The 8,990-nt window shown below is 32.6% G+C and overlaps 1 protein-coding gene and 1 pseudogene across 1 annotated transcript; one reads left to right on the top strand and one right to left on the bottom strand.

Moving 5' to 3' along the window:
* Window positions 1-250: 250 nt before the first annotated feature.
* Window positions 251-4,654, top strand: LOC100813176 (uncharacterized; annotated as a pseudogene).
* Window positions 4,603-7,378, bottom strand: LOC100812637 (sugar carrier protein C). The gene is made up of 4 exons (XM_003548711.4): window positions 7,221-7,378; window positions 6,612-6,937; window positions 5,516-6,145; window positions 4,603-5,141 (listed from the first exon to the last, which is right to left on the bottom strand). The coding sequence occupies exons 1-4, from the start codon at window positions 7,342-7,344 to the stop codon at window positions 4,683-4,685; spliced, it is 1,539 nt and encodes a 512-aa protein (XP_003548759.1). The 5' UTR covers window positions 7,345-7,378; the 3' UTR covers window positions 4,603-4,682.
* Window positions 7,379-8,990: the final 1,612 nt, after the last annotated feature.

Genomic DNA, 8,990 nt, shown 5'->3' with positions numbered 1-8,990 from the left:
ACAAATATGAGATTCGACAACTACGCTCATGTGTGTTGATCAAATGATTTTGATTTTTCTATTTTATTTATTGCAAATAAAAAAAGTTACTAATACTATTCATTATTTCTTAACATGTCAATGTTGTGTCAAATTTACAAATCTCAATGAGAAGGTGGACCCATGTCTAAGTGCTTCTAAGTTCAAGAAGTGCATGATTGTTGGGGAAAATGGTGGGCAAAAGAGAAAAAAGTGATTGCGGAGTGCGAATATGATGAAGGGAAAGGGAACCGACGACTATCTTCCATGGCAATCTCACCACATTATTTATATATCCGCCAAAGCAGGTATTTTCTCTATCTTAATTCTCTTTTTCGCCTTGGTTTCTAGGAATTGAATGAATAAAATTCTCTATGTAGATATGGATGCTTTCTATGGTGCAGTTGAGGCCATAAGTAACCTTACATTAAATGGAAAGCCAATGGCTGTTAGGAGCATGTCCATGTTATCCAGTTCCAACTATGAGGTTTACTTTGACCTTGACATTGTTTTTGTATTATCTAGTCTTAATCTACTGAATCATGGAATTGCTTATCCTCATTTGGTCTTTACATAGGCCCAAAAATTTAAGGTTTGAGCTTCCATGTCTGGCTTCATTGCACGTACGCTATGTCCAGAATTAACCTTTGTCCCAACAGATTTCAAAAAGTATACTTACTACAATGATGTGACCACAAAAGGTATTTTTGCTGTTTGTGAATGATTTTGTATTGCAACTTTTCCTTTTAATTAGTGATCTTAGCTTAATATAAACTTATAATTGTTATTTTTTGGGATGTATGATCCCAATTTCATTGCTGGTAGCCTGGATCATCATGCTTGAACCAATGGGACCCTGGTAGAAGTTTTATGGCTGCACTAGTTCTGCATATTGTGGGGAAACCTATTGACAACAGTGCAGTGTTAAAAAACACAACAGAGGATACCTCAATTTTACTTTTGGATATCATCTGTATTGTTTTAAATACTTAAAGGTCTTTTAATTTTTTTTTCCATACAAAAGTGCATAATGGTGTAGTTGTACTTGTACATTGCTCTGCAGGTGCACCAGGAACCATCAATTGGATATTTTTAAACGGAATGTTATTTGTGGAAGGATGGGAACAAAACTTTTATATTTCCAAATTGAGCATGCACCAGTTGGTACAGATAAGTTATTTTTGTCTTCTAGATTTGTGTTGAGTTTGCTTATTTGTAGTTTCCTAATACAAAACTTTATAATTGTGTTTTTGAGTTTGTTTATTATTTGTCTCAACAATTTATCCTAACCTTTTAGAGTGTGTTTGGTTGAGATGATGGAAATACAGGAGAAATATTTTAATTACATAAATGGAAATATGTAATATATACACTTTACCATGAAGAGTGAATTAGGTCATGGAAGAATGGATTGCTTTTAGAATAATTTCTATGTTCTAGACCAAAAACTGGCATATTAGGAGAGATTACATCCTTCGTTGACATATATTGTGGAAGGATAGGCTTCAACAGTTCAAGTAGTTATGTATGCTTGTATGGATGGGTCACTTTTCCTCACACTTAGAGTTACTTTGATATAGCTTTTGGAGACAAACTAGTATGAATTTATAAACAGTTCTTTCGACATACTTATGTACTTAACTATTCAGTATTAGATACTGTTCTTATTTACTCCTTTATACTATCATTTTTATCAACTTCATCTTAACCTATCCAGTGATGATTTTTTTTCCTTATATCAATTATATATATTGATGCCCGAGAAGGAAAATTAAATAATTTACCATTGTTATTGTATGTCATTCAATTGCTATTTTGGTTGATATCTACCTCTTTCTAGCTACAACTACAATATTAGAGAGTCGGGAAGTTGGATCCTATTTTTTACTTTTTGTGACATTGATTATGTATTTTGTGTGGGATCTATTATTATGATAAAAGTAGAAGTTTTGCAGCTACATGGTTCACATGGAAGTTTGCATTCTTTTTAAATATTGTCTGTGCTATTTTCATGGATGCAACATTAGCGAAAGCTCAATAGTTATCACTGGATCAAAATGAAAGAGATTATATTCTTAGCCAAGTTAATTCAGTTAAAAGTTAGTGTAAATTGGTCTTTTGTACCTGGCCTCTAGTTATTGTGTATTAAAGGGTTCTTATTCTTTCCAACTAAGGGTTATATCTTGAATGGTAAAGGAAGTAAATCTATAATCTGAAATCTGAATTATTGTAAAACTTGGTTTACTATCTTTATGACTATAGCAATTCAATAGTATTTTTTTCTCATCCCCCCCCCTCTCCCTTCCCCTTGTTTTTAGCACTTTTGATTAATGATAAGAAGTCATTATTGATCCTGTTTCAACTGAGTGTTGTGATTTACTACTCTCAATGGAAAAAGTTTTGTATAGGCTAGTTGTCTAAAAGCTTATCTTACATAGACATTCACCCAGTTGAGGAGTTCATTTAATGTGTTTACAACTTGCAAACCTTAAATTTGTGATTTGGGATCAAGTTTTTTTTTTCTTGTCATTTCCCTGTTTATTTTTTTCTTCTTTTTCAGGGGTCTCTCTGTAGAAGAAATGCTTATTCCTGGGAAAGTTGGGGACATTAAAGAATAAAACTAACATTTTTTTCATTGATGCAAACTGCGGAAGAACATACAGCAAAAAGGAAGAAGTAGCTGAAGAAAGATACAACTTCAAAAATGTAGTCGTTGGTTGAAGAGGTTTGTATAATTTTACTAGGATTCTTTTGTAATTTTAAGATCTTTGCCACACCAGATTTTGAAACCTAAAATTTTATAGTAGTCTCCTCTTGTGTGAGTGTGTTGCCTTTTGGCTCTTCTGCCTCCCTTGTGGTTTGAATACACATTGAATGGTCGAAGTACCAAATTTTGATATTGTAAACTTAGTATTACTATTAGTTAAGAGACCATGTACCCTTTCTTTTTAAGAATATCATTTTGTTTTTCTCAGGGAATATATGACAAACAATATGAACAATCAGAGGAGTTCCAGCAGGAGCTCAAAGTCAAAGTTCATGAACTATTAGTAGAACAAGAATAGAGGAGAAGAAAAATGCAAATGAGGGTATCCTCTAATCACCCCCATCCATTTTTCCAAATTTTGACATGTCTTTGAAAATGCCAGTGATGAGAAAGTAAAATCATTTGGAGACTATTTGCACCTTTGAAGTTATTCAATGTTATGTATATATCTGAGGAGGAAGGTAGATTAAAAAGGAATGAAGAGGAACAAAATGAAATATGGAAAAGAAAGCGTCAACATGAGGAGGAATGGGAAGGAACACGAGAAGACACAACAAACTAATCTACTACCGTTTGCAAAAGCTGATTTCAATTCCATGGTATTGTCATGGTTATTAACCAACCTAGGTGCTAATACTTATGGCCTTTGGCCTATGCATCTTGGTTAATAAGCTTGGTAATCCATTTTTGTGGGTTCATTGAATTTATAGAAGTTTTTTAATAGTTAAGTAATTAAATAACTTGAAATTGTATCAATTTTTCTTCTTGAAGCACACCTCTTAAAATTTTAGTGGGTGAGGCCTGTAACCTAGGAATTGTTGCATACACATAAGGAGTTTTGTGCATTGGTCACCATTTTTTTAATTATTGCATTTTAAGCCTACACCGGTCTTTGAAGCAGTTTAAAATTCTCATGCTTTTCATTAGCTATTTAGAAAATAATCTGAATGATGAGTAAGATACATTGTTTGAAGTGTCTTACTAGCCTACAAAGAGAGAAAAAAAATAGTGATTTTTGTTTGCATGCAGTATTTTATTTCTTATCAGAGAAAAAAAATACACACACACATACACACCCACACACATAAAGAAAGATGTATTAACACACTTCATCATCAAGTATCTAGTTGGAGAGACTTTATGAAGGGTGGAAAGAAGGTGAGATACTAAGCTTATTGATTTTCATATACTTAACTATTCTGTTTGACATGTACCTTGGAACCAATGGTTATTAATTGCTTATATAATATCCACCATTTTGTATGTCTGCAGAATAAGAAAGGGGAAATTCATCCACTGAAGCTTAAGACAGAAGATCCCAACAAATCCTACGTTCAAAGGCCTATAAAAAGTTATTTAAGCATATTATTCATATTTTTATAAAAGTTATTTTATTATTTGGATGCTATAAAAGTTATTTCGTAAAGACCACATATGTTGGATTTTCCTTGTATGTATTGTTGGATGGTGTGTTCTCTATTTTTGTTGGTTGTGCTGCTTCCCTGTGTAAAAGTTTATTTAAAGCATAATCTGGCATGTAACCGGATGGTATGACAGGAAATTTTAAAAAATAAAGAAAATTAAAAAATCAATTCTAAGAAGGTTCTTAGTTAAGAACCGTCTTAAAAGGACCACATTCTAAGACGGTTCTTTACTAAGAATTGTCTTAAAAGAGACACATTTTTTAAGACGATTTTTTACATATTCGTTGTCGTTCGTCAACACTTTTATAGTAGTGATAACCCACAAATTAAACAATCTAGATAACATTTTTTAAGCATGCAATATACATGTATTATCGGTTGAATATACGAAATCAAATTAGTCACATGTAGGTTGTATTATCCACTTGTAAATGTAGGCCAATAAATTTTTTATTTTGGAGACACTCATTGAATCAACATTTGGAATCTTGGTTGCTGATTTGAACACTTTTGTTAGAATCCAAAAATTTGCTCCAGATGGGGTGTTTCTGCCACACCATAGTCATTTCTTCAATTGGGATACCCTTTGTTTCAGGTAATAATTTGTAGATAAATATGGTCATTATCACCACAAAACAACCAAAGAAGATGAACAAGCCAAACTTCATGTGACAAAGCATTGTGGTGAAGAATTGTGCTACAATAAAAGTGCTGATCATGTTGACACAAACAGTGACACTTTGAGCTGCAGGTCGAATCTCCAGAGGAAAAATTTCACTTGGTACCAACCATCCAAGTGGACCCCAAGACCAAGCATAACCAGAAACATATACACATATGACACCAACAACTACACTTGCATACCACTTTGGCAACGTCCCAGGGTTCCCACTAGTGCCAAATGCAACAGCAATTGCTATTGCCATAGTAATCTAGGACCAAAACAAAAACAAGTTAGGGACAAGCAAAACAAATTACAAAACCAATTATATGAAACAATGACTAGACCAATATGTGAGTTGGTTGAAGTTATAAGGTTGGCACGCTAATAAAAACTAACAAATTAACAACTAACATTTGTCGATAAAAAAAATTTCAGTTGGTCTAAGTGGTATTGGACTCGAATTCATTAAATAAATATGATCTTCATTTCAAGCCCCATGAATAAAAAAAATGAGATTATAAAAGAAGACTTCTCTAAAGGTGGCAATAGGTTCCCCAACGAAGATGAACGATTGTCAGTCGACAGATACTTTGCATAAATGTAATGGTGCCAAAAAAAATACGAAACAATAATAGGTTGTACCTGACAAATCAACATTTGAGCACCGCCCTCAAGGAAAAGGCTACGCCTTCCAAATTTATCTACAACAAGAATTGAAATAAGGGTTGAAATTGGTTTAAAGGAGCCAATGATAACCGCAGACATGAGAGAAGCCGTGCTTCCAAAGCCAATTGATCTGAATAGTATAGGAGCATAGAATGTGATGACATTTAGGCCAGTGAATTGCTGGAAGAAGGGTATGCATATAGCAAAAATTAGTTGAGGCCTATACTTCCTTTCCCTCAAGGTTCTCCAAGGGTGTGCCACCTTTTTGGAGGCCTCACTAGCAGCAACTATATCATTTAACTCGGCATCAACTTCAGTGGTACCACGGAGTTTTTGGAGTTCTTTCCTTGCTTCCTCAAGACGGTCACGCTCAACGAGGGAGTTCGGCGAGTCAGGAAGACAAATTGAGCCTACAACAAAAATGACAGCAGGGACTGCCCCAAGCCCTAAACTTAAGCGCCATCCTTGGCCATCAAGTATATGGGCAAAGTAGTAGTTGAAGAGATTGGCTATGAAGATGCCTATGGTGATTGATAATTGGAAGCATATGTTGAGACCTCCTCTGTACTTATAAGGGGCCATCTCTGAGACATAGATTGGTACCGACTACAATTCAATGTAATTAAAATCAAATGCAAAAGAATTGAGTTATTTTAGGTTGGAAATCATAAATAGTGTATACAAAAGAATTAAGAGAAATGTTAGTAACATATTACTTAACATAGGAAATATTAAGTGGTCTTGGATCATCACATGTCTATGGTCTCAACAAATATCTACATAACACATGGTCTCATGAATTTATAACTAAGAATTAATAATATTTGATTATCCAGTAAAGATTAACCAAGACCATGATAATTCAAGACCACCTAATAGTTTCTCCTCTAACACACTCTTTCTTGTTGGTTAATATTTATTGAAAATTAGATACTTTTGGGTTCATTTCATATTTAACGAACCAGGCTTGTAATTTTATAATTTTTAATAAACTCTAAGTAATAGTAAAGAGTGCGTTAAAAGATGTATGTTTGAGTTTGTTGGTAACGCTTCTCATAATTAATGTGACTACCTGATTGGCACATCCAATACCAAAACCAAGCAACATTCTCCCAACAATAAGCATCCATAAACCTGTAGCTAATCCATTGAGTAATGCACCTAACACAAAGAATATGCCACCTATAATCATAGTTGCACGCCTCCCCATCAATCGTGTTATGCTGGATGCCACTAGACCAGCCACAAGAGCAGTTAGATACAAAGATGAAGTGAATAAAGTCAATATCTGACTGTTGAATTTGCAGTAACTATCTGTTGAAGCTTTCATGGTAGACTCTTGTTCATAGACAGAAGGAAAGAATTCCTTCAAGAAAGAATCCATGGAGGTAACTCCACCTATCACCAAAAAAAAAAAAATCATGTCACAAACTTCATTAATTAAGCACATAACATTATTCCTTAAAAATTTTCCGGTGGAGAATTAAGACAAAAAAATACCAATTTAAGAGGAATAATGGCAATCAAAATCCCGTATTGGAAATGTCATCAAACAGACTGTGAATTCAGAAAGGCAATTTTTATGCAAATAAGGAGCAAAATATGGAAACTAAAAATGGCATTAGCAACAATTCAATGTTAACATATGTAAATACAATTAAGATTGGATTAAGTTAGTCACCTGAAACCCCATGATCATAACCAAAAATTAATCCACCAGTGGCTGCCATGACACATGTTAGGACCACCCTAAGGGTGAGCTTGCCCGGATACCCAACCAGAGCTTCCATGTGTCCTGACGCCATTGCTAGACCTTTGGTCTAGGTCTGTATTTTTTGGCAAAAGTAAATTATGATGAGATTACAATAACCTGAAAGAGAAGAAAGAAGATATATAAATAAGAACATTGTACACGTTTTCAATTTTTATTTTTGATACTTAAAATAGATAATATCATATGTATATCTGTCTTTACTACTATCCATTCCATGATTTTATTTGATGCAGAAATAGAAAGATAAGACACCCAACTCACAGATTAGCTTTAGCCGATTGATGCGAATTATACTCTTTATAGATACGTTTTTAAACGTTGACAACGAAAAATGTAAATCAAATTATTACGGAGTGATAAATATGGAGATAAATCTATTTGAGGATATCAAAGATTAACATTTGAGAAATAGTGGCAAGAATAGATTTCTTAGCCAGCTCGTCTTAAATCTTTAACGGAATTTCACCATAAAATAAGCAAATAAAATCAGGATAGTAAATTATCTAAAAATATCAGAATAATACATAGAAACGTATGGATTTCGGGGACAATTCCAATCCATGAAGTTTATGGAAGCTATCATAAAAATTGAATTAAAACTCAACTTTCCCCTTGCTATCTAGGAGTGTTCGCAGGTCGGTTCGGGTCGATTTTGATCAAATTCAGGATGGTTCGGGTCGATTTTGATCAAATTCAGGATTCAATGTAATTAAATTTCATTGTTTGGTTCAGTTTTACAATTTTTTTAAACCCAACCCAACGAACAATTTGATTTAATACGAGTTAACGAGTTATCCATTTAAATCGACCTTTTTTTAAGCTATTATTTTATATCATGATTCATGATTGATTCAAATATTCAAACAATTAACACAATATTATCAAATGTCTGAAGTAGTAAAATTCATTCATTTAATATCATCAACATAATATTCTAAAATAGATCAATACAAATTAAAAAAAATATTCTTCAAAGAAATTTAGTATAATAGTTTGAATCACAATTATTTCCTTGCAAAAAGCTTTGTTACAACCATATTTGTTGCAATCAATTTTGCTGAAATAAATAAACAAAATATAATTCATTAATATTATAAATATGAAAAAAGGTGAAATAAATAACAATCTATCTGAAAGTAATACATTAAGAACTTCCAACATGAACAGTTCTAACACTACAAAATTTTCCTTTTGACTTACAAAGCCCTTGATGAAAAATTTTAAATTTTGGAATTGTATTGGAACAAAAGTTAGCTGAATTGCATTTGGCTAACCCTTGATCATTCACGTGACAACACCCCTTTGTTACAAGAATAGTTTTTCATGCCTGGAAATATTTATAAGAAATCAAAGAGCCACGTGATATTTTTACCGAAAGCTTTAATTATTTATCACATTAAATAATTTAATGAGAGTAATATGATATTTTTAACGTGACAAATTATTTTTTTTAAACTCGAGAAATTTTCAAGGTGTGTTGTATTAGGATTTTAAAAGATTATTTTGCCATGGAAAAATCTTGTGAATTGTAAAAGATTCGGTAAGAATGTAATGTCTTTTAAGATTTTTAAAAAAAACTTTTACTATTATGATTTTATAATTTGGATTTTAATAGATTTATAACATATGAATTTATAAGATTTGAAAATACTTCATAGATTTGCAAAATTTTCAAGA

The sequence above is a fragment of the Glycine max genome, chromosome 16, assembly GCF_000004515.6.
Source record: "Glycine max cultivar Williams 82 chromosome 16, Glycine_max_v4.0, whole genome shotgun sequence".
NCBI classification, from domain to species: Eukaryota; Viridiplantae; Streptophyta; class Magnoliopsida; order Fabales; family Fabaceae; genus Glycine; species Glycine max.
The sequence above is the reverse complement of the archived record's forward strand: the minus strand, read 5'-3'. Positions and strand labels throughout refer to the sequence as shown.

Bases quoted from the DNA above. Each gene is read 5' to 3' on its own strand.
- LOC100812637 (XM_003548711.4), bottom strand. From the start codon at position 7,344: ATGGCGTCAGGACACATGGAAGCTCTGGTTGGGTATCCGGGCAAGCTC. The intron at 6,938-7,220 runs GTGACTAACTTA...TTTTGGTGATAG, and splicing joins TTATGATCATGGGGTTTCAG to GTGGAGTTACCTCCATGGAT. The intron at 5,142-5,515 runs GTACAACCTATT...TTTTGGTCCTAG, and splicing joins CTCAAATGTTGATTTGTCAG to ATTACTATGGCAATAGCAAT.